The 24879-nt window shown below is 43.4% G+C and overlaps 1 protein-coding gene across 2 annotated transcripts in view; it reads left to right on the top strand.

Annotated features, from left to right (window-relative positions):
- NWD2 (NACHT and WD repeat domain containing 2) overlaps positions 1-20147 on the top strand; it is a 185840-nt gene extending 165693 nt beyond the window's left edge. For both annotated transcript variants that reach the window (XM_040486059.1, XM_040486069.1), the window contains 3 exons: positions 3617-3761; positions 8662-9251; positions 13928-20147. In XM_040486059.1, the coding sequence (XP_040341993.1) occupies positions 3617-3761; positions 8662-9251; positions 13928-17860 (4668 nt within the window). In that variant the 3' untranslated portion in view covers positions 17861-20147. The remainder of the gene's footprint in view (positions 1-3616; positions 3762-8661; positions 9252-13927) is intronic.
- Positions 20148-24879: the final 4732 nt, after the last annotated feature.

Genomic DNA, 24879 nt, shown 5'->3' with positions numbered 1-24879 from the left:
ACACACACACACACACACACACACACACACACACACACACACACACACAAGAAGCTGGTTCTTTGAAAAAAAATCAATAAAATTGATAAACCTGCATCCAAACTTATCAAGGAAAAAGAAAAAGGACTCAACTAAATAAAATCACAAATGAGAGAGAAATAACTGACACTACAGAAATACAATTATAAGAGAATATTATGAAAAAATAGATGCCAACAAATCGAACAACCTAAAAGAAATGGATAAATTCCTAGAAGCATATAAACTATGAAAACTGAAATAAGAACTAGAAAATTTGAAGAGACTGATAACCAGAAAATAAATTAAATCAATAATCAAAAATCTCCCAACAAACAAAAGTCCAGGGCCAGAAGTCTTCACAAAGGATTTCTACCAAATATATAAAGAAGAGGTTAATACCTATTCTTCTCAAACTATCCCAAAAAATAGAAATGGAAGGAAAACTTCCAAATACATCCTATCAGGCCAGCATTATCCTGATACCAAAAGCAGATAAAGACACCATTTAAAACTGTAAGCCAATATCCCTGATGAACAAAGATGCAAAAATCCTCAATAAAATATTAGCAAAGTGAATTCAATAATACATTTAAAAAATCATTCACCACATTCAAGTGGGATTTATTCCTGGGTTGCAAGGGTGGTTCGATACTCATAAATCAATCAGTGTGATATATCACATTAACAAGAGAAAGGATAAGAACTATATGATCATTTCAATAAACACACAAAAAGCATTTGACAAAGTGCAACATCCATTCATGATAACAAAGTAGGCTTAGAGGGAAAATACCTCAACATAATAAAGTCTATATATGAAAAACCCACAGCTAATATCCTCAGTGAGGGACAAACTGAGATCCTTTCCCCTAAGATCAGGAACAAGACAAGGATATCCACTCCCACTACTTTTATTCAACATAGTACTGGAAGTCCTAGCCATACGAATCAGAGAACAAAAAGAAATAAAAGGCATCCAAATCTGTAAGGAAGAAGTAAGACTTTCACTATTTGCAGATGACATGATACTATATTTGGAAAACTTGAAAGACTCCACCAAAACCCTGCTAGAACTGATACACAAATTCAGTAAGATTACAGGATACAAAATCAATGTAGGAAAATCTGTTGCATTTCTATATACCAATTATGGGACAGCAGAAAGAGAAATTAAGAAAACAATCGCATTTACAACTGCATCAAAAATAATAAGATACCTAAAAATAAACCTAACCAAAGAGGTGAAAGACCTGTACTCTGAAAACTATAAATAACCAATGAAAGAAACTGAATATGACACAAAGAAAAGGAAAGACATTCCATACTCATGGATTAGAAGAACAAATATTGTTAAAATGTCTACACTACCCAAAGCAATCTACACATTTAATGCAATCCCTATCAAAATGCCAACAGCATTTTTCACAAAACTAGAACAAACAATTCTAAAATTTGTATAGAACCACAAAAGACCCCCAATAACCAAACCAACCTTGAAAAAGAAAAGCAAAGCTAGAGGCATCACAATTCTGGACTTCAAGTTATATTACAAAGCTGTAGTGATCAAAACAGTATGGTACTGGCACAAAAACAGACCCATGGATCAATTGAACAGAACAGAAACCCCAGATATAAACCTACAACTATATGGTTAATTTTCAACAACTATATGGTTAATTTTCAACAAAGCAGGAAAGAATATCCAGTGGGAAAAGGACAGTCTCTTCAACAAATTATGTTGGGAAAACTGGACAGCAACATGCAAAAGAAAGAAACTGGATCACTTTTTTTTTGCACCATACACAAAAATAAATTCAAAATGGATTAAAGACCTAACTTGAGAACTGAAACCATAAAAATCCTAGAACATAGCACAGAGAGTAATTTCTCTGACACTGGCTATACCAAATTTTCTAGATAGGTCCCCTGAGGTGAGATAAACAAAAGGAAAAACAAACTATTGGGACTCTATCAAAACAAAAAGCTTCTACACAGGGAAGGAAACAATCAACAAAACTAATAGGTGACCTACTGAATGGGAGAAGATATTTGCAAATGACTTATCCAATAAAGGGCTGGTATCCAAAGTATATAAAGAACTTATAAAACTCAACCCCCAGAAAACAAGTAATCTAGTTAAGTAATGGGCAGAAGACCTGCACAGACATTTTTCTGAAGAAGACATCCAGATGGCCAATAGACACATGAAAAGATGCTCGACATCATGGATCATCAGGGAAATACAAATCAAAACCAAAATGAGATATTCACCTGTTAGTGTTAATGGTTAAAATCACCAACACAAGAAACAGCAGGTGTTGTCGGTTAAAACAGAAGGGAAACTTCGTATGCTGTTGGTGGGAATGCAAACTGGTGCAGCCACTGTGGAATACAGTATGGAGGTTCCTCATAAAGTTAAAAATAGAACCACTCTACTATCCAGCAATCACATTACTGGGTATTTACCCAAAGAATACAAAAACATGAATTTGGAGGGATACATGCATCCCTATGTTTACTGAAGCATTATTTATAATAGCCAAACTATGGAAGTAGCCCAAGTGTCTATTGATTGATGAATGGATAAAGAAGTTGGACGGTGGAATACTACTCAGCCATAAAAATGGAATATACACAATGGAATATTACTCAGCCATAAAAATGAAATCTTGCCTCTAGCAACAACATGGCTAGAGGTAGAGAGTATAATGTTAAGTGAAGTCAGAGAAATACAAAATACCATAATATTTTACTCATGTGGAATTTAGGAAGAAAAACAAATGAGCAAAGGGAAAAAGAGAGGGTGGGAAGGAGGGGGAAAGACAGGGAGGGAGGGAAGGTGGGAGAGAGAGGAAGAGTGAGAGAGAGAGAGAGATAGAGAGAAGCCAAGAAACAGACTCTTAACTATAGAGAACAAACTGATGATTACCAGAAGGGAGGTGGGTGGGGGGATGGGTTAAACAGATGATGGGGATTAAGGAATGCACTTGTGATGAGCACCAGGTGATGTATGGACGTGTTGAATCACTCTACCATACGTGTAAAACTAATATAACACTGTGTTAACTCAATATAATTAAAATAAATATGTAAAAAAGAAAAAAGGAAATACCTGTTATTTTTTTTAACTTTTTTTTTAACGTTTTTATTTTTATTTTTGGGACAGAGAGAGACAGAGCATGAACGGGGGAGGGGCAGAGAGAGAGGGAGACACAGAATCAGAAACAGGCTCCAGGCTCCGAGCCATCAGCCCAGAGCCTGACGCGGGGCTCGAACTCACGGACCGCGAGATCGTGACCTGGCTGAAGTCGGACGCTTACCCGACTGAGCCACCCAGGCACCCCAGGAAATACCTGTTATAATAAGAAAGCGCAACAAACAAATTCTGTGTAATTCGGGTAAATTCACACATAACATGGACATCATTTCTAACTTTCAGGGTTATAGGGGGATTCAATGAGATATGGCCCGTTAGGCACCTATCATAATATCGGCACATAAAGGGCCTTCAAATAATAGTGCTTTTCTTGCACTTAAATAGTGACTTATCTTTTGATGATTTTAAGACTAATATCTCCCTTTTACAATTCCATAGATGCAGCCTTCTGCCAAAGCCAACAATGAGAAGACCTGGCAAGAGATATCAGATGAGATCAAGAAGATATTCAAGGCTGCTGTAAAACTGTTACATGAAAAGGGGAAAATGAAATATAGCCAAGCTAAGAGGTACCTGTTCTCAGGTAACTGTCACACATCTTTGGTAAAGAAGAGATCAGTAAGAGATGTGTTCATGGCTTCCCTTTTATGGGTCTACGAATTTCATTTCATTTACTGCCTGATGAAATCTAACTTTTCTAAATGTTTCCTTCTCCTGGAGAGGCAAGTGTTCTTTTCTTTTAACCCACAGATGGGCCTTTACTTAATTTGATCACTTCTCCAGAAAATGTGATTTTAAAAGAAGTCAGAGGAGGCTGCACAGAATAGAGCAAACTCTGCCAGTGTTCTCAGTTCATTCATTCATTCTGTTCATTGATTCATGCACTCACTCACTCACTCAGCAAATATTGAGAGCCTGCTATGTGCCAGGCACTGAGGATACAACAATGAATAAGAAGGCAGATCCATCTCTCCTGGAACTTATTTTTTTTAGTGTGGGAAAATAAACAACAGGCAAGTTATCAAATAAATGAACAGGATCATTTTGGAAAGGATACATAGGATGAATAAACAAGACACAGTAACGGGGTCTGGTTAAGGAAGTCGCCTTTTAGTTTTGTTGAACGATGTGGGGGTTCAGATGTCGATAGAGTGGGCAGTAAGGAAGGGACTTTGAGCTGAATGATGCGATTCAGAGCCAGCTGTACTCTAAGAGAATTCTGGGCAGGGGGATTACCAGATTCAAGATCCCTGAGAGAGGAATGTGCTTAGTAAGTTCCAGGAGCAGGAAGAAGGTAAAGGTAGCCAGGCCTGGGGAGGCAGAGGTGAAGCATAATAAGAACCTTATGCTTTCTTCTGGGTAAGCGGGTAAGCCATTAGAGGTTGAGAAATAAAGAAGGCGGTGGCAGGATCTCATTTAACTTTAAAATAAAATAAAAATCTAAAACAAAAACCTTAAAATAAAAATGAGCAGAGACCCACTTGTCAGCCTTTCTCAGCCACAGAAAGGAGGCTTTATTTTTAAAAAAAATTTTTTTAACATTTATTTATTATTAACGGACAGAGACAGAGCATGAGCAGGGGAGGGGCAGAGAAAGAGGGAGACACAGAATCCGAAGCAGGCCCCAGGCTCCGAGCTGTCAGCACAGAGCCCGACGTGGGGCTTGAACATGCGAACCGTGAGATCATGACCTGAGCCGAAGTTGGACGCTTAACTGACTGAGCCACCCAGGCGCCCCAGGAGACTTTATTTTTAAAGGATGTGCAGGAAGCCACAGATCTGAAGGAATATGTCAGCTGTAGTTTCCAGGGGACAAACACAACTGGGTAAAAATAATCAGATATAGAACATTTATTTTTAAAACTGATAATGAAGAATTATTGAGGAAAAAGCAACAGCAGATGCATTTGCAGGTTGGTTTTGTGAATGACGTGACAAAGAATCTATGAAAACCTAAAAGGCACTTGAAACCATTCTCTCTGTATACGTGTATTTCAAGCTTAGGGAAATTATAAGTATTTTTGAGAAATGCATTCTCTGGAAGCTATCAAAAATTAGGTCTGATTTTAGGTCTCTCTGAAAATATTTAAATTGGCCAGAATAAGTACTATCTTTAGAATACACAGATTGACAAATATCCTTATTCCTCTGGGATCTTTTTGATCCAATTTTGAGGCTCCAGTTCTTCATGTTTATCAAGAACAAAACCTGGTCCTAAAAATGTGCTGTAATGGGAGAAAATGCCCAGAGCAAAAGCCTTCCTATTCGTGATGTAAGAGATGCCAATTTGGGGAAGGCTTCCTCTTATTTAGGATCATACAGTTCAAGTATTTCACCAGCAAAAACTGTCCCCTAATTTTCTCTAGAGAACTCTGTCCATGTGGCCAACCATAGGAAGATGAATAACTTCATATTCATACTATGTAGTACAAACACTCCTTGTGGACTGTTCTCTGCTTGGAGTACATCTCTTAAAGATATGCATGCTTCTAACAATTTTATTTATTTTACATTTCAAGCTCATTTTAAGACCATGTCTACACAAATAAGAATGGCCGGGGAAGTGTCGGTGTGTTGAAGGGGATATAGTAGATTAATATTTTCAGAAATGTTGGAATATGAATGATTGGTAGCATCTGGGAAGGTGAACTCTTTATATCTGATATACATTTATATCTGAATGTAATTTTTCACACTCCCACTTTCTCCTTCATAAAATAACAGCAGAGGAAGAGAGGTAAACTAGACCCCAACACAGTGTCCAACTATGAACATTAAAACTGAGTGGTCTCAGGGACAGTAGTTTTGGGGATTTATATCTCGTGAATGACAGTTGCCAGGGCTGGAACTCTCCTAATGTTATCTTCATCAGGTGCTGTGGCCAGTTAAACTTTAGGATATTTAGAAAAATGCAAAGACAGAAAACAAATATGGTGCTCCGGGAAGAATTTTCTGGGGAAATTTATAATATTTATAGGCAAATAAATATCAATAATTATTAATAAAAGTCCCCCCAAATCACAAGAATACACTTGGTTTCTAGAAATATATCTATGGAGTTTTCTTTGTCTCATGTGACTCACTTATTCAGGTATATTTAGTAAGTCTATACCATCAACCAGGCATTCTTATGTACAGCCTCTTTTTTCCCCCCTGAGCCAAGCTTAGATGGGTTCTACCAACTTGGTTTGTCTCTATCTCTTCTTACAATCCCTTTATAATCAACACTCCTGATTGAAACATTCTTTCCATAGGAATGATAACAATGTCAGGTTACAGTTGATTTGTTTTCTGGGCCTCAGAGGTAACAGCGCATATCTCTGGTTATCATCTGTTAGGTATACGTGCTATAGGTTGACATCTCCTTCCTCCTCATGACGCACAGAAGGTAGCACCTGGTTGATCCAGGGTGCCCCCTGGCATGTTACACAGATGGCCGGAAAAGAGGAGCCAAAGGCTCCTTCTGTAGGTTTCTTACAGCCTCCCTCATCTACATTACAGTAAGTTCTTACTCCCATAAAAAGAAGAGTAGATGTAGATTGTATAAGGTCCTTTAACAGGCCTCATTAACCAACTTGCTTGATCAAAACCCTTTGTATTATGTACTGAGGACCATAGCACAGCTCACTCCACACTGCTGGCTATAAACATATCTTTTTTACTTGAGTCATCGCTTCTGACTGATTGCTATCATTACTGAAAAAATTATCAAGAGAGTTCCACAAAAAGGCACCACTTAAAAATACAGTTCCCGACTTCCTTCATAGTTACTGTATAGAATACATGTATGTTCTGGGTTTTGTTTGATGTTGGAGTTGTGGCCAGCAAGCACATTGAAATGTTTTGTTTCTTTTTTTTTTTTTTAAGTTTCTCTATTTATTTTTAAAGAGAGAGAAAGCATGAGTGGGAGAGGGACAGAGGGAGAATCCCAAGCAGTCTCCACACTGTCAGTGCAGAGCCTGATGCAGGGCTCAAACTCATGAACTGTGAGAGATCATGACCTGAGCCAAAGTCAGATGCTTAATCGACTGAGCCACCAAGGCGTCCCAGAATATTTTCCGTTTCTGGCCACCCACACCCTGCATATTCATGGCCCACCCCAAACCCCAATTCTTCCATCAGATCATAGCCTAGTAGTCACCTCCTTAAGGAAGGCTTCCCTGACTCTCTAAGTAGTGTAGCCCTCCTAATGGTTTGCTCTTATTGTACCATATTATTCTCCTTCACAAGACTAAAAAAATCATAAAACATTTCTTTGTGGGATTCAATGATTCAAGTCCACCAACCTCTACTAGACTGTAAACGCCATAATGGCTTTTTCTCTCAGCATTGTCTATTTTCTCTCAGCACTGTATCCTGAGCAGCTAGCAGCACACCTGGCACATAGTAGACACTCAGTTAAGACCAACTGGATGAAGGAAAGCAGAGGAGGGTGGGGAGGGAGCCAGTTTTAAAAGATTACTTGCCTCAAAGTTCATTGCCATTGGTTTAATTATTTCATTTCTTTTTATTTTTCCTCCCTAAAATCATGCACAAGTGATGTTTTTGTTACTAATGCTCCAGTTTTAAGTGTTGCTATGGGGCCTCAGTGATTTATAATGTGTATTTACTTGTAAGCATATTGTAAGCCATAACCCGGTTTATTTTCAAATAAATAAATGTACACACTAAGTCCCTTTTCTGTACCTGCTCCAATGGACATAATGGAAGTTACAGTGATATGGGTTAATTCATATTGATCAATAATCAGAACATGATTATATGCTGAACATGCTCTTATACTAGTATTTACACATACCTGTCTGGGGTACAATGCACCCCAAACACAATGGTGAAGCCACATTGTAAAGGAGACACTGACAAGCAAAAAGTAAACTGGATGTGTCATTTGGCCTCTTCCTCATTCCTGCCTGGCTCCAGCAGGTCCCTGCTCTTCGCTATTAGAACCCCTGAGGTCAGAGAAGCTGAACAGGAACTTAAAAGAATCAACCATAAACTTGGTACCCTTTCTTTTTCATGCTTATGTTCAACTTCTCTGGGAAGGCAATTAAATAATTCTAAGCAAAACCCACAGTGTCCCGGTTTCCTGGCTGGTTTGGTTTTTTTTCCCCAGGTTTATTTATTTACTTATTTTTGAGAGAGAGAGAGAGAGAGAGAGAGAGAGAGAGAGAGCGCACATGCACATGTGTGTGCATGCAAGGGGGAGGGGCAAAGAGAGGGAGAGAAAGGAGCTGAAGCAGGCTCCACACTGCCAGCGCAGAACCCGATGCAGGGCTTGAACTCCCTAGGCGCCCCTAGGTTCCCAGCTGTTTAGGAAAAGGCAGATAGGAAATTAAGGAGTCAAGAGAGTAATCTACAGACAACTCTGCTCCACACTGCAAGCTAAATAGTCTCCCCCAGCGACTAGAGAGATAAGTACTGGGAGTGCAGGCCCACCGCTCCTTTGCTCTAGACAATAAACCCCGTGCCATGTTTTCTTTCAGCGATAGAGGACGAGTTTGACTTTGCTCTAGGAAAGCAAACTCCAGCATTCCTAAAGAAGTGTGTCTGCTACATTCGGAAAATTGCTAACATTGAACGTTTTGTGAAAATCCCAGAGATGGGAAAGTACATGGATATAACTGGAGCAGAACCAAGGATTATGCGGGACGCAGAAGCCCAAGAGAAGCTGATAAAACTCAGGGATGAATTTATTCCTACTATTGTTGCGTCATCTAATCTGAGAGTGTACACGTCGGTTACTCATTGCGACATGAAACTGGGATATTCCCAAGAAATAGAAAATCATTACATAGAAGGACTCGGTAAGCAATTTTATGAGGACATGATCGATATAATTCAGGCAACCGTTCAACAGAATTTTGACACCGAAACTGACACGCTCTACGATGAAATCCTCCAGCATTCGTCATTATGTAAGACATACGCCTCCTTCTATGAGTACAAATGTGAGTCTCTCAACATAGTGCATAAATATGTTCTTCCGAGCAAAACTGGGCACATCAACCCTCTCGTCATTTACGGCGGACCATGTACCGGGAAGACCCTCCTGCTGGCTGAGGTGGCAAAGAAGGTAAAAGCCTATTCTTTCACCTGCTTGTTTGTAACAATCTTTTACTTTGCAGAGAAGATAAGTTGATCACGGTCATTTCCATTTTCTGTGAATTTTTATTCGTCTTTGTGGAATGGATACTTCGGTGTCTCTCTTATGCTGGTGTAACAGTCAGAGTGAAAGAATAAGGCACATCGGGTGCAGTTAGACAACAGCTTCATTTTTTTCTCTCTTTGGTCAAACTCATGTTGTGGGGCTCATTCCCATTTGGATGGAAACCAGGGCAGATCTCACAGCTCCCGTCACCTCTATCACCACAGACAAGCCCTCCAGTCACTCTGGACACTGAGTCATTCTCAGTTCAGAAATTAAATATGTCCAGTCTAAGGTGATAATTAAAATTTGAGTTTATATTTCTCTCCCGCAGCTGGGGCTCACTGTAAGCATGGCACCTGCTGTGGGAAGTGGGGATGTGATTGTCTTCTCCTTCTTTCACCACATAGTACTTCTTCCCCTCCATCCCTAACCTCAAGCACTAGACCCTTGTAGGGCTGTGACTCCTATAGGGTTGTGGCTTCGGGGATACAGGAAAGGTAAGGTGGCCAGAAAGTTCTTACGTGACCAGTACTATTCTGAATATTGGGTTCCACCCTCTCCAGTCTTGGCAGGTGCTTACAAAGCTCCCTCCTATTTCTTCTGAGGCCTTCTTCTAGTTTCCTGGATGTCCTTTCCCTCCCACATCCCTTGACCTGTACTCGCTGAGCATCTTACCTACAGTTCCCTAAACACAGGATGATGCATTTTTTTTTCCAGCTGGTCACTTCCATGGCTCCTGGACATGCAGCCACACTTCTAATACCTTTCTGCCAAGGTCCATGGCCCAGCAAGCTCCCTTGGACAGGACCTGGGGCAAACAGAACCAACCAAAACTCTGTCAGCTCAGTCTTGCCAGTGGCCCATATCTGACCCATGGGGGACATGCAGGTACTTTTCGCCCTGTGAAACTCCAGTTGCAATACAGCAGCTCTCCATCACTCCTCCATCCCAGCAGCTAGCCAGTCTTGTCGGTCAACCTCCATATTTCTCAGGCGTCTGATGACATCTATCTCCCCAGCTCTGGGGGACACCCCATAAGTGGTTCATCACTGCCCCTTTCCCTGGGCGAGAAGTGGGGACATCTCTCAGCCCTCCCCTTTGGGAGTGAGTGGTCATAGGTATGCCCCCCAGCACCCTAACCTCCAGTGTTTTTCTTGGCCTCTTGAAACGCGTCTTTAGGCTGAAGGTGAGTAGTCCACTAAAGGCAGCAAAACTGGTTTTCACAAGTCCCTTACAAATTTTGCATGATGGTCTGGAACCTCACTCTGGAATGTGGTGTCTACTGTCTTGGCATGTCAGTCTAAACTGGATGAAACTAGTTCCATTTTGAGCTCCTGTGCACTTGCTCTCCAAGCCTGATGGTCTACGTTATCCTGGCATTACTTCAGCGTCCCTATACTGTCGTTCCTGTGGTTACTCTCCTGAGAACACAGCTTCCTTCACGTTCACAAAACACCCTTGTCATCTGTCACATGCTACACAATCTCAGGCAGGTCATCTTGAGGACAAGAGTGGGGACAGTTGTGTTCCAACTTATATCGAGATTAGGTTCCTGAGAAAGCACGCCGGCAAAAATCAGGTGCATAAGCTTACTGTTAAAAAGTCCTCAGGAGGAGCACCTGGGTGGCTCAGTGGTTTAAGTGTCCAACTCTTGACTTGGGCTCAGGACATGATCTCAGATGAGATCGAGCCCTGAGTCAGGCTCCCACTGACAGCGTGGCACCTGCTAAGGGTTCTCTTTCTCCCTCTCCCAGCTCATCCACACGTACCCTCCCTCTCAATCTCTCTCTCTCAAAATAAATGAACATTTTTTTTAAAAGCCCTTAGGAAAGTTAATTTGCCATTTCTTAATATGCCAAGCCCAGCTGCTGGTTTTTCCTCTAGTGTTAAATGACATAGCTCTTTTCTAATTGAACACCGAAAGCAGTGGCAGGCTTGCATTTAAGACCCATGCTGTGTCAAAGTAAGTTTTGTGTGCGTGTATGTTTGAATACTAATTTGTATGTGAACCTTCAAACTTTAGAGTTGTTCCAAGTAAGCAAGACAGCAATGCTACAAGGAGCACATAGCAGCTGAAATCCAAGGAGAAAACAACCATGTACACCATTTCACGTTCACTTGAGGGCTCTTTTACTCTGGAAGAGGGAAGGGTGAGGTGGTTGAAGGGACAAATGTTGTTGGACTCGACTATATTAAATGTGCATGGGATGCAACTGTGCGTGCTGTAGCCCAGGAGGTAAAGAACTGTGAAGCATGCGCTGATGCGCCTGTAGAGATAAACAGTCTCCCCAGGGACAGAGTGTGGTGACAGTTGAGTTGGTCAACTTGAGAAATGTTTTGTTTTGTTTTTAATGTTTATTTATTTTTGAGAGAGAGAGAGAGAGAGAGCAAGTAGGGGAGGGGCAGAAAGAGAGGAGACAGAATCCAAAGCAGGCTCCAGGCTCTGAGCTGTCGGCACAGAGCACGATGCAAGACTTGAACCCACGAACCACAAGACCATGACCTGAGCCAAAGTTGGACACTAAACCAACTGCACCACCCAGGTGCCCCGAGAAATGGTTTTCTGAGCTCTCATTCTTCTGGACGTTTTGTTCAGCCACCAGTGTGTCTACTCACAGTCCAGGACCCTGGTGCCACAAGAAGCCTTACCTGTTTCTACGTCCACTGCCTCTGCTCCACTCGCCTCTCTCCTGGGGAATGTCTGTCCCGCCAATGACAACCTGTGCTCTATTTGTGACTTCATGTCCCTTGTCAGGATGCAGACAGACATCTTGTGTTTATCTCGAGATTATCTCCTACATGCCTAACATTTCCATGGACACAAGCTCATGATCAGAGAGGCACTCTCTACAGATATCATACTCAACAACGCATGACTAGCAGGAGAGAGGACAATGCACATAATCATCATAAGCAATCCACGGAGGGACAAAATACTGCATTCTCTGATTTGCCACTGAAGGACAGTTGTAGTAGGACGGCAGGATTATCTTCCTCCATGTCAACCTCAAAGGTTGGGGCTAAACAATAAACTGCTTCTTTTCCTGAATAGCTCATGCTGAAACTGACATCCATACTTTTTTCCAAACTTACTCATACCTTAACCTGAACTAGATCTTTTCTCCCCCCTAAATTTATTTATTTTGAGACAGAGAAAGAGAGCGCAAGTAGGGGAGGGGCAGAGAGAGAGGGAGAGGGAGAGAATCCCAAGCAGGCTCCGCACTATCACTGCACAGCCCACAGAGCTGGGTGTGGGGCTCAAACTCATGAGATCATGACCTGGAGCTGAAGTCGGACGCTTAACTGACTGAACCACCCAGGTGCCTTGAACTATATATCTTGAGAAACCAAGTTTCATAAACTTACTTACTCATTTATAAAATATGTTTCCTAAGGAGTATCCTTGGTAAATTCCAAGGGTTACTAAAAGACATTATTTCCCTAAAAATAGACTTTGGAATCTGTTTTACACTTTGATCGTATCCCTTCTTGTCCTTGCCTTTCCAGACAGAGAAATGCTAAACTTAGCAGCCCCTTTATATATGTTATCTCCTTAACTCTACAATTTCAAGAGAAAAAAATAAATAACTCCAGCTTTGTCTCTTGGTAACCATTTAACTCTGAGCAAGTCATTTCTACAGTCTGGGCCTCAGTTTACTCTGCTGTAAAATGATACTATAATCCATCTATCCTACAGAGACATAATGCTAGGGCTGATAACTGACTGTTTATATATGGTAAGCTGTCTGTTATAAAAATGCAAAATTTAACAAAATTTTAGCCAGCATTATATAGATTTGTTTTAACGTTTATTATTTGAGAAAGAGACAGAGAGCAAGCAAGGGAGGGGCAGAGAGGGAGGGAGACACAGAATCGGAAGCAGGCTCCAGGCTCTGAGCTGCCAGCACAGAGCCTGACACGGGGCTCAAGCCCACAGACCGCGAGATCATGACCTGAGCTGAAGCCGGCAGCCCAACTGACTGAGCCACCCAGGCGCCCCTATATAGATTTTTATGACAGTGATAAATAATCATAAAGATGACCCTGTATCTCTGAATCATATAAGATTTTATTCAGTATCTTAGTATTATTTTTACTGCATTCTAATTAACTAGGAATTTGATCAGCCATACGTGATCTCAATTAATGAAAATATCTGATGCAATATAATGTGTAAATCACTACTTAATCTATTCATTGAACAAATACTAAGCACCTACTGTGTGCCAACAACCATTCCAGGAAATAGGATTCAGTGATGAAAAACGGACCATACTGGATATGCAGATTTTGTTTGTGAAATACTTTGTAACTTTTAGAATACAAGCTAAGTGCTGCCTTGTGATTGAATAATACTTTTATCACTATTTTATTACCTTCAGTACAGTGATCCTGAGGGTCTCACTGATAGATTTTAGTGCATGAGCTTTGTGACAGCTCTTTGATCTTCTCAGAAGGTTTCCTGGTTCTAAGCCACTCTCTGCATGGTCAGGGTTACCAGCAGTCTGACCTCTAGAGAGAGGAAATGCTGTTGTACGTGTTATACGTGTACATATATGTGAATATATATTACCATTCTAAACACTACCTTTACGTTTTAGGCTTATGGCTGGCTACATGAAGACACAGGACCAGAATCTGACCCAGTAGTCGTCGTGAGATTTCTAGGAACCACAGACATGAGTACTGACCTTAAGACTCTCCTTCTAAGCGTTTGTGAACAATTGGCAGTTAACTACCGGTGTCTGGTTCAAAGCTATCCTAAGAAAATCCATGACCTTCGTGACTTATTTATAAACCTTTTGAATGAGTCTTCATTGCAGAGACCTCTAGTAATAATATTCGATGCCCTAGAGCAGCTCTCAGAGGGTGATGAGGCCAGGAAGCTTTGGTGGCTCCCAGCTCACCTTCCCCGCTTTGTTCGAATAGTCCTGTCCACACTGCCCAATAGACATGGAATCTTACAGAAACTGAGGTGCCTTATCCATGAAGAAGCCAACTACATCGAGCTAATTCCCCGGGACAGGAAGATGTGCAGCCAGGTCCTCAAACACCAGCTGCTGCGGGTCAAAAGGAAGGTCACATCAGGCCAGCAGATTTATGTGAACAACGCATTCTCCAAGTGCACGCTGCCCATGTTTGTGAACCTGACCTTCAGGGAGGTGAGGCATTGGAGATCTCATAAAGACGTCGATGAATCCTCCCTCTGTGTCACCGTTCATGAAAGTATTGAGCAGCTATTCTGGTCCTTGGAAAAGAAGTGTGGTCAGAAACTGGTCTCTAGGGCTCTTGGTTACATCACCATGGCCAAAATGGGTTTGAGTGAAATGGAACTGGAGGATGTGTTGGCCCTAGACAACAGTGTCATGAATGAGCTCAATGAGAACGCTAGGCCCAGCAATCCCCTGAGAGTACCTTATCTGTACATCGCGAGGCTCAAGGAGGGTCTCAGCGGATACTTGATAGAAAGACACGTGAAGAACGTCACACTCCTGGTCTGGGCCAACAGACACCTGCAGCTCATAGCCCAGAAGTTGTATCTGCAGGAAGACAGTGACCTGCGTGAAATGCACACCATCCTGGCAGACTACTTCCTGGGAGTCTGGTCAGGGGGCAGGAGGAAAGCTTTCTGCCTCGAAGACCCCTACTTGAATGGCTGCCTTGACTTGGACAGCAGAAGCCTGCTGGAGGAAGAAAAGCACTTCATGGAACAGGCCTCCTTTGACAGACAGGCTCCAGACCAGCCCTGGGTTTTCCAGTGTAATCCCCTGGAGCCGGACATCTTTTTCGTCAATCATCGGAAAATGTCTGAGCTCTTGCACCACCTGACAAGGTGTGGAAAAACCGAAGACCTGCTTTACGGAATCATCATGAACTTCAGCTGGCTTTACACCATGATCAAAATCGGCCAGTTCGACAAAGTGCTTTCAGACATCGAGCTGGCTTACACCTACTCTCAAGAGAAGGAGCTGAAGTTCCTGGCGAGCGCTCTCCGTGGCATCAAAAACAAGGTCACTGCATTTCCGGGCTCCCTTTCAGCAGAGCTTCAGCAAAGACTGCTGCCTGTCGTGAGTTCCCTGCCCAAACTTAGACACCTCCTTTTAGAATGTGACAAAGACGGGCCCAAATATTGCTCCATTGTGCCGTTACATTCATCCATGGACGTGACATATAGCCCGGAGCGTCTTCCTTTGTCATCTAGTCACCTGCATGTCACCGAGATTCTGCCCACCTGTAACCCGAGTACTGTCCTTGCAGCTTTAGAAAATGGTTCCATCAGCACGTGGGATGTGGAAACTCGTCAGCTGCTCAGGCAAATCACCACAGCCCAGTCTGTCATCCTGGGCATGAAACTCACCAGCGACGAGAAGTATCTTGTGGTGGCTACGACAAATAACACCTTGTTGGTTTATGACAATGTGAATTCTTGTCTTCTGTCTGAAGTGGAAATCAAAGGGACCAAGCACGGAAGCGGCTCCACCTACATCAATGGATTTACCCTGTCGGTCAACCACGCCCTTGCGTGGCTTGAAGCCAGCAAAGATGTCACTGTCATCGATCTGCTCTACGGATGGCCCCTTTATCAGTTCCACTGCTGGTACGAAGTGACCTGTGTCCAGTGCTCTCTGGATGGCATGTATGCTTTCTGTGGACAGTACCTGAACACCACTACCATATTTCATTTAGGGAGTGGAGAAAAGTTATGTACAGTGACATCTGAATTTTCGGGTGGGTTTGTGAAGTTTCTTCTTATCTTGGACACGGCTCAAGAAATGGTAATGGTAGATAGTGAGGGAAGCCTTTCTGTTTGGAATACTGAGGACATTTCCAGTCCCCAGCTGACTGACGACTTTGACTGCAGAAGAGAAGACAGCGAGGTGGTCAGCATAGAACTTTCAGAGGACCAAAACGCAATTCTGATCTGTAAAGCCCTCAGCATCGAGCTCTTAGATACTGGCATGTGGAAGGTGGCTGAAAAGTTCAGAGCTAAGCACAATGAACGCTTTATATCTGCTGTGCTGTCCAAGAATGGAGACTGCATCATCGCGACCATGGAAAATACCTCAGCTGTGTTTTTTTGGAGGCGGGACACGGGACAATGTATGGCAAGCTTACAGGAAATCTCAGGGACCATCGTCAAGTTGGTGAAATCTAGTCACCACAACATGCTGCTATCTTTATCAACCAGTGGTGTTCTTTCCATCTGGGATATAGATATAATCACGGCTATGTCCAACATAGATAAGACTGGGAAGCCCATCCAAAGCCTGGTGTTACCTGCTAGAGGGGAAATCATTTATTCCCTCGATGGCTCTGATTGTGTCCATAAGTGGAATTTCAGCAGTGGGTTCCTTGAAGCAGTGTTTAAGCATGAAGGAATAGTCGAACACTGCGTGTTGACATCCTCTGGAGATGTAATGGTGACCTCAGATGACAAAAGCAGCCAGTATGTCTGGCACACCAGCAGTGGCGAAAACCTCTTCCGAATTAACGGGCAGAGAATATCTCAGCTGCTAATTACACACAATGACCAGTTTGTGGTCTCTCTGTGTGAGGAAAATGCCTCCAGGGTTTGGAGACTGGCCACAGGCCACAGGGTCTGCAACATTTTGACCACTTTGCAGAATGCCTTTATCACCTCAGCGAATACCTTCGTGGTGGGAATGACCAAAAGCAAAGTGCTGGCGGTCAGTCTCTGGACCGGAAGCATCACCAAGAAATTTTGTTGTGAAGACGGCACGACCATTGTAAGTTTTAAATTGATCCCTGACTGTCCTGACATCATTGTGTTTATCACATCGGCTGAGACCGTGAATATCTGGAGTCTGACCGATGAGGTGATCTGTCGCCGTGTGCAGCTTCCCAACAACTTCTTGAAAAATCTGGAGGATTTCGAAATTTCTCCCAACGGAAAGCTGGGCATTATATCCAGGGGAGACGACAATATCAACGTACTGGATTTACACAGCGGTAAGTTACGGGTGGTTCATGCCTCTGGGGTCATCTGGCGGCAAAGGCTGTCTCGAGATGGTCGCTACCTGGTATACATTTGTTTCCGAAATGGGGAGGAAGAGGACGAGAACGGCGTGATATCCAGTTTGATTGTAATGAGGCTGGCCGACGGCAAAATTATCGGTGCTTGTTCCCTTTACAAAACACCAACTTTTCTCGCCCTCTCACAGAGGCACCTGAACATCATAGTGGGTTTTGATGATGGCAGTATAGGGATATACACAGTGGTCGACCGTGTGGATGCTGCACTGAAAATCAAGATCGCCACGTCAAATAGCAGGCAGATTTTCAACAACGCGACACAGGCCTCCCGGCCGAAGTGTAGCAGTTACTGTTTCAAAGTGTCTGTGGATTGCTTATGGAGAGAGTCTACTGAGGTCTTTGCCAGAGACAGTCCCATCACGGTGAGCGACTCCACTGAGCCCAATGAGGCGACACCCTCCAAGAAACACAATCCCTGCTGTGACCGCGGGTGCTCCGCCCTGGAATCCAGGGGCCACAGCTATGCCCCCGACAACTGACACAACGCTTTTCCTGCTCAGCAGACATGAACGATACACATACAAAAGGGGGGAAAAAAGTATCTTCTGTATCCCAAATGATAAACTACTCATTTCTTGAAAGACAGGACAGATACTGAAGTGCTGGTGTTGACGTGCTTGACAAAGGCACAGAAATGTGGAACTGGTTTGGAATTTGCTCTTCTTTTTTTTGGCGGGGGGGTGTCAAAATTAATCCGGGAATGAAGTCTTGACCGAGAATGTCTCAAAATGGTGTTTAATCGGCTACATCAACTGAAAGTCAGGGGAATATTTTTTAAATCAGCTGTGTGGGAAGCAGCCGCAGAACCCACACCACGGGTTCAGATGACAGAGGCTAGAACTATAAACAGACTGCTCAGACTGGGGTTAGTTCTACAGAAATCGTTGGGAGCTGTGAACGTCAACGATTGTGTGGCCGTAAGTAAACAGAGCCTTAATCTCTCCTTACATTTTACCAGCCTGACAACTGTGTAAACCCAGTCTGTGGATGGGAGGTCAGAGGTGCAAAATAACGTAACAAAACGCCCCCAGTGTACTCCCAGTGTCCCAAGGGAAAGGCCGTGAAACGTGGGGGCCACAAATTGTACTGAGCACGAGCACTAAGTTAACCACTATCCTAGGGCTACCCAACACGCAGAGTCGGTCTTCGTTAAGACACAGCTGGGACAGTTGCACGCAAGGGCTTCCCTGTCACGGAACATAATGATTTTTAAACGACTTCCTGGGCTGCAAGAGAACACATTGAATAAGGACGTGCCATCTTCTCGTGTCTTTTTGGAATGCCTATTTGTGCCAGATGTAAAGAGGAATTACAGAGAGGGCATCACAGATTGGGTCAAGACATCTGTTCATTTCCATCCTTATACTAACACAAGCCTGTGCTGCTCGGTTAGTCCTATGGAAGCATACACTAGTTCCTAAATCCCTGCAGTAAATCCTACTACCAGAAAGAAAGCTTTCTCGACACGCCGTCTTATGAAACACTGATGACATTTGCCTTATTCTTACTCCTCCTCTTTCCTGTGTAAAACGCAGATAGATGACCAAATACTCGGGGACAACTGAATATGCCTGTCTTTGTGCTAAAATATTCCATAAATCTTAAGGGTGTCCAAAAGTTCCTGATTGTCCCTGTTTGTAATCACTTTCTTACTTCCCCACACTCTATGTATGCTTCTCCCTCTGTCAGCCTTTTTCTGCTCAAGGGCTCTTTGGGGCTCTTTTATAATCACACCCATTCAAAGCAGAAGCTGTGAAATGGTATCAAATACTTTTTAAACACGACTTCACTTATTTAAAAGAAAATAATCACGTCTCCAAAGAGGGAAAGTGATTTTCTTCCTTCCATATCCTCCACGTGGCATGTCCTCGGACGACTGTGCGAAGGGTGTCTGTCAGTAGCGGGGGTCTGGTTTGGCTCGTAAGTGACAGCAGTGACGCGTGTCAGCAGGATAATGGCCAAGGAAACGATGTGCTGTCAGCCCAGCTCTACCAGGAACTCGCCGAGTATGCCTAGACAGATCTTTAGCCTCTCTGCTATACTGTTTTTGTAAACGGCAAAACAAAGGTAGTGATAGCTTCTGCTCTAGTCGTTATATAAGGAATGGTGAGGACCAGTGTGAGAAAAAAAGGTAGGGACATCTTGACTGTTTTTGCTAGTGGGAGAAGCAGTGATCTAATCCACAGGGAATCCAAGCTCATTGCATTTCACTTTGGAAAGCAGTTTGACACATAAGCATACAGAGATGGGATTCAGATATAAACACCCTACTCCATGGTGAAAGACTTTTTTTCAGTATATTCCTCCCGGTCTAGCTAGCAGCCAGAAAGGGGGTAGCCCAGAGAAGGCCCAGTCCACGTAGAAATCACCTGAAGTTGATTATATGAGTCAATTGCCTTCTGAGGCAACACATTCCTATTCCTGTCATGATCAGTTGGACCGCCATGCCACACATTTCTAAGAATTAAATGCCTAGATGGATTAAATGTAGTGTGTGAATATTCTATGTAACAGCCAATAGAGTTTAACAAGTGACTTGAATGATTTTTCCTACCTTGTTTGCAACTGATAGCTCATATTGAATGTTTTTATGTAAACTTTGTATTGTTGGGAAGAATTACCCAATCAGAGATTTATATTTTCATAAATGTTACATTTAGTTAAATTTTATTACAGAGTTGTTACACTAGAAAATTACTGCGGTCTTCAAACAATGTACAGTCTTGTGTATGTATTGTTTGTATGAATAAAAAGAGAAACTACTTAGATTTGTGTGGAGTTTTTCTTCCCCAACTTTGGCAAGGGTAGAGACTGTCACTAATTTTTTTAAACTTTTTTTTATGTTTATTTATTTTTGAGAGTGAGAGAAAGAGCAAGAGAGAGAGTGCAGGTGGGGGGGGGGGGCAGAGAGAGAGGGAGACACAGAATCTGAAGCAGGCTCCAGGCTCTAAGCTGTCAGCACAGACTTGGGGCTCGACTCTGAGCCCGACTTGGGGCTCGAACTCACGACCCGCGAGATCATGACCTGAGCCAAAGTCAGACGCTTAACCGACTGAGGCACCCAGGCGCCCCCAGTAGTAATTTTTCATGGTTACTGTATACCAGATGCTATTTTTGGAGCTCGGTATATACTAAGCCATCTCCACAATGGTCTTATGATGTAGGTAGAGTTACTGTTCTAAATTCACAGATGTAAAAACCTAGAAACAGAGATCCAGGGGGAATAGCTGAATAGGATGTCAATATAACATCAATGTTTACTGTTCCAAAGCACACAAAGTATAGCATTGAGTATCCAGTAGGCACTTACAGATTATGACCTATAACATACTTTCTGACCTGCAGATTAGAGACCAGGCTAGGCTCTGAAGGTCACTGGAAGTTTCTGAAAACTCCCAGGACTTTCAGGTATACCACAATTGTTGATGTACTCATTCAGCAAATAGTTATTTGGTCATGGCATTTTGCAAAGGTTAGTAAAGTAGCCTGTGCCTTCTAAGATTTCACAGTCTTAACAGAAAAACAAAAAGATTCTATGGGCAAGTGCAAGGACAGTGTGCTTCCTCCTGGGGCCTGGGGCAGAGGTGGGAAGAAGGATAACTAAGGAGTTGTCCCACTCATAAACTGCCTCCAGGTGAGAGGGCGGGACCAAGGGGGAGCCTTCCCAAATGCACCTTTTTCCGCTTCTTGCCTCTTGGAACTGAGAATCCCCTCTCGCACACACACAGACATACACAAAAATTTTTCAAACAAGTTAGCAATGATGAGCTTAAGTGGTGATAAGTAGGGAATAATCAGATGAAACTCTGTGTCTAGTTTCATGAAACAATCATTCTTAGAGAAACTTAAAATCAAGGCATTAGGGAAAAAACTGAAGAAATTACCTTTTGGGTTTCATCTTCATGTAGCTTAGACATTTCTGTTTAGATTTTAGCCGCCTCGAGGGGCACCTGGGTGGCTCAGTCAGTTAAGCATCCCACTCTTGATTTCTGCTCAGGTGGTGGTCTTGTGGTTTGTGAGATCGAGCCCCATGTCAGGCTCCGTGCGGAGCATGGAGCCCACTTGGGATTCTCTCTCTCACTCTCTCTCTCTCTGCCTCTCCCCTGCTTGTGGTCTCTCTCTCTCAAAATAAATAAGTAAACATTAAAAAAAATTGCCCCCTTCAAAAACTCTCCCTAATTCCACTACCCATGGTGGGAATTCCTTCTTGGATTCTGATCTAAATCCTTTAGGTTGAAGATTACACCTGTTCTTTCAGTTTTGAGAACATGTACAGGAGTTGGCTATCGTTTTCATAAAAGCATTTCATGCAGTTTGCTGTTCAACAAACTTAAGCGTCTTCTTTCCCAGGGTCAAGGACACAACAAATATTGTGTGTTTGCTTTGTCCAAGACATTATGCTTATGCCCCAGGATGATTTGAAAATGAGTCCTGCACAACCCCTGCCCTCCAGAATCCTACAATCTAAAGGAGACACAACTAAATTAGATGTAAGACAGACTGTGATAAAGTGAATGGCAGGTGTTGAGAACACACTGCAGAGGAGCAATGAACTTGAACTGGGATTCAAAAAGGATGGCTGAAAGGAGGTGACAGCGGAGGCTTGAAGGATAAACAGGACTTAGCTGTCAGAATGTTGAAAAGACATTTCAGGGGAGGGAATCTGTGTGAGCCAAAAAAGGAAGACAGGAAGAGTCAACATATACTGTGGGTGACTTCAGATGCTACGTTGGCTTTTTAAACTTTACTCTGGAGGTGCCTGGCTGGCTCATTGGGTAGGGCATGCAACTTTTAATCTTGGGGTTGGGAGTTCAAGCCCCATGTTGGGCACAGAGCTTATTTAAATAAAAACATACATCCACGAAATTGAACTTTATTCTGTAGCTCAGAGGGAATTGTGGAAAAGGTTCTGAGACAGGGATAGGCCTGGATGAAATGGTATTTTAGAATGACTCAGGCAGTACGATGTCAGGTGTATCAGAGATGGAAGAGACCAGAAACTGGGGACCAGTAAAGAAACTACTGCAATAATCTGGCAGAAAGTAGAAGATCTCGATCTTAGGACAGCAGCAGTGAGGACGCTAAGAGGAGGCATGATTTCAGGGCTTAACTGACAGAGCTATGTGACAGACAACGGGGAACACACATAATTCCAGCTCCAACTGAAACTGGGTGGACAGTAGAATTACAGATGTAAAATGAATAGGTTAGGAGATGAAAATGAAGGAAATACTAAAATAAAGGTGGACCTAGAGAGTTCAAAAGTAAGGACATCCATGCAGGCAACTGGAAAAGTGCTCTCCACCCAGTGGAGACACCAGAGCTAAAGGGAAAGAATCCAACCGTGACCTCTTTCCCAAAAGTCTAAAATGCATAATATGGTGCTGTTCTGGGTTATAATGTAAGCCAATACCATAAACTTTTTTAAATTCTGGCTTTTTTTTAGAACAATGCTGACAAATTTAGAACTATATTGACAAATCCACTCAAATCAGTTTTTCCTTCTTTTTCTTTAAATTTTTTTTTCCAACTCTTTAAAATTTTTTGAATGTTTTTTTATTTTTGAGAGAGAGAGGGAGAGAGACAGAGCGTGAACAGGGGAGGGGCAGAGAGAGACAGAGACAGAATCCGAAGCAGGCTCCAGGCTCTGTGCTGAGCTCTGAGCTGTCAGTACAGAGCCTGACGCAGCCTATGAACCATGAGATCATGACCTGATCCACAGTCGGACACTTAGCTGACCGAGCCAGCCAGGCACCCCTGGTTTTTCTATTTTTCGCGACTCATTGGTTGGGAAGGATTTTTATGCCAGTGGAAACATGAACACACCTAAAATACTAACTGAATCATGGTATTCCACTTCCACAGACACCAAGAAACCAGAGGTTTTTTGCCTGTGTTTTTCACACGGATCCCCTCAGGCCTCGTCCACGAGGCATTCTACATGATCCGCATGGAGTACAGACGACTCCGTGTATAGGCACATAGGAGGGCTTTGTCTCAGTGTATCAATAGGACAAATTATGTAACACTGAATTAAGACAACCAATAACACCACCACTTCTGACTGTATAGAATCCCAGCCTGATAGATGAAGGTACCTGAGTCCCTTGCTTGACCACACTCAGTGCAGTGGTTCTCAAACTAGAACGTCCATCATTTGTTAAAAGAAGATTTGTTAAAAAAAAAAAAAAGTTACTTCTTCACCCTCCCTATCCCCACCTATTTCAGAATCAGTATGTCTGGGGTGGAGCCCCAAAATTTGCATTTTTACTAGATTCCTCCAGATGAAGCTGATTCTGCTAGTCTGGGAGCCAATCACATTCTAAAACCGAAGATACATACCAATGGCTTTTTGGTCAGAACAAATTAACTGAGAAATGTACTAATATTCTGTGGACAGTAAAGCGTCCACTAGACGTTGGGCATGAGGGGCCTCTATTATGACAACGCGTTTTATCAGAAAATAATGCAAGAGCGCATAGAACTTCTCCCTACATCTATCATTTTAAAGCATGTAGGTACTAGACCACTGGCAAGATTTTTAAAAATGAGTTTTCTCCCACAAATCCTGACATACGTGTAAATGGGGCAGGAATCACTGCAGTGGACACATTAACAACTAAGGACAGCATGTCCATCTTTAAATAGTATTCCGTCCCGCTGCTTCTCCAGCATCCTATTGTATCCTGCTCTCCCTGGACGGTTGGAAGAGGAGACAAGAGGGTGAGCTAGGTGGCGCAGTTGCTTAACGCATTTTCCTGTCAAACCCAACTCCACTTGGGAGCACACGTGAAAAGAATCTCCAAAACCTAAGTAGTTAGTATTTTAAGGAAGAGCCCCCAGCTCTCCACCCACCTTAGGTGCACGCACTGCAACAAAGTACCGCGTGGAGCTCAGCAGGTGTGCACGCAGGGCTGCAGCCGCGGTGCCAAGAGCCCAGGAAAAGAGAGGGAAGGGGGAAAGCGTGGCCTCGCCGAACTCCCACTTTGGTGTCCAGGGTGCAGGCGAGTGTGTGCAGCTTCCCTGGGAGTTACGTCGTGGCAGCGTCCGCGCTGTGTGTCAGCCCATCATCTCTGATGGTGCAGGCACGCGATAGTGCACACAGCGGGTCTCGGCGGATGAACCAGAACTGAGAAGGAAACAAACACACAAAAACACGGGGGTGAGGGGTACAGGTCTGTTTGGCAGGGGGTGCGCTTACGTGCACGTACGGATTCACAGGGGGCTCCCTTCTCTGTCCAGCGCGACAGAAAAGTAGGCACCGAGACGTTTCCCGGCACCGGCAGGCGGTAGGCACGCGCCCGGGTCGTCGCGAGCGCCCGGGTTTGCTGCTTCCGCGCGCGCGGAGGGAGGGCCAGCCCGGCCCCGGGGGTCGGGGGGTCGAGCCGCCGGGGCCCCGCGCGGTCCGGGGCGCGCAGGTAAAGGGTTACGCGTGCCGGGGAGGCTCGGCCGCCGGCCGCGCCACGTGACGCGCCGGCCCAATGACGGCGCCGGGGCG

Source organism: Herpailurus yagouaroundi, unplaced genomic scaffold (genome assembly GCF_014898765.1).
Source record: "Herpailurus yagouaroundi ecotype Mexico unplaced genomic scaffold, PumYag 28, whole genome shotgun sequence".
Lineage (NCBI taxonomy): Eukaryota > Metazoa > Chordata > Mammalia > Carnivora > Felidae > Herpailurus > Herpailurus yagouaroundi.
This window is presented reverse-complemented; position numbering and strand designations above follow the sequence as displayed.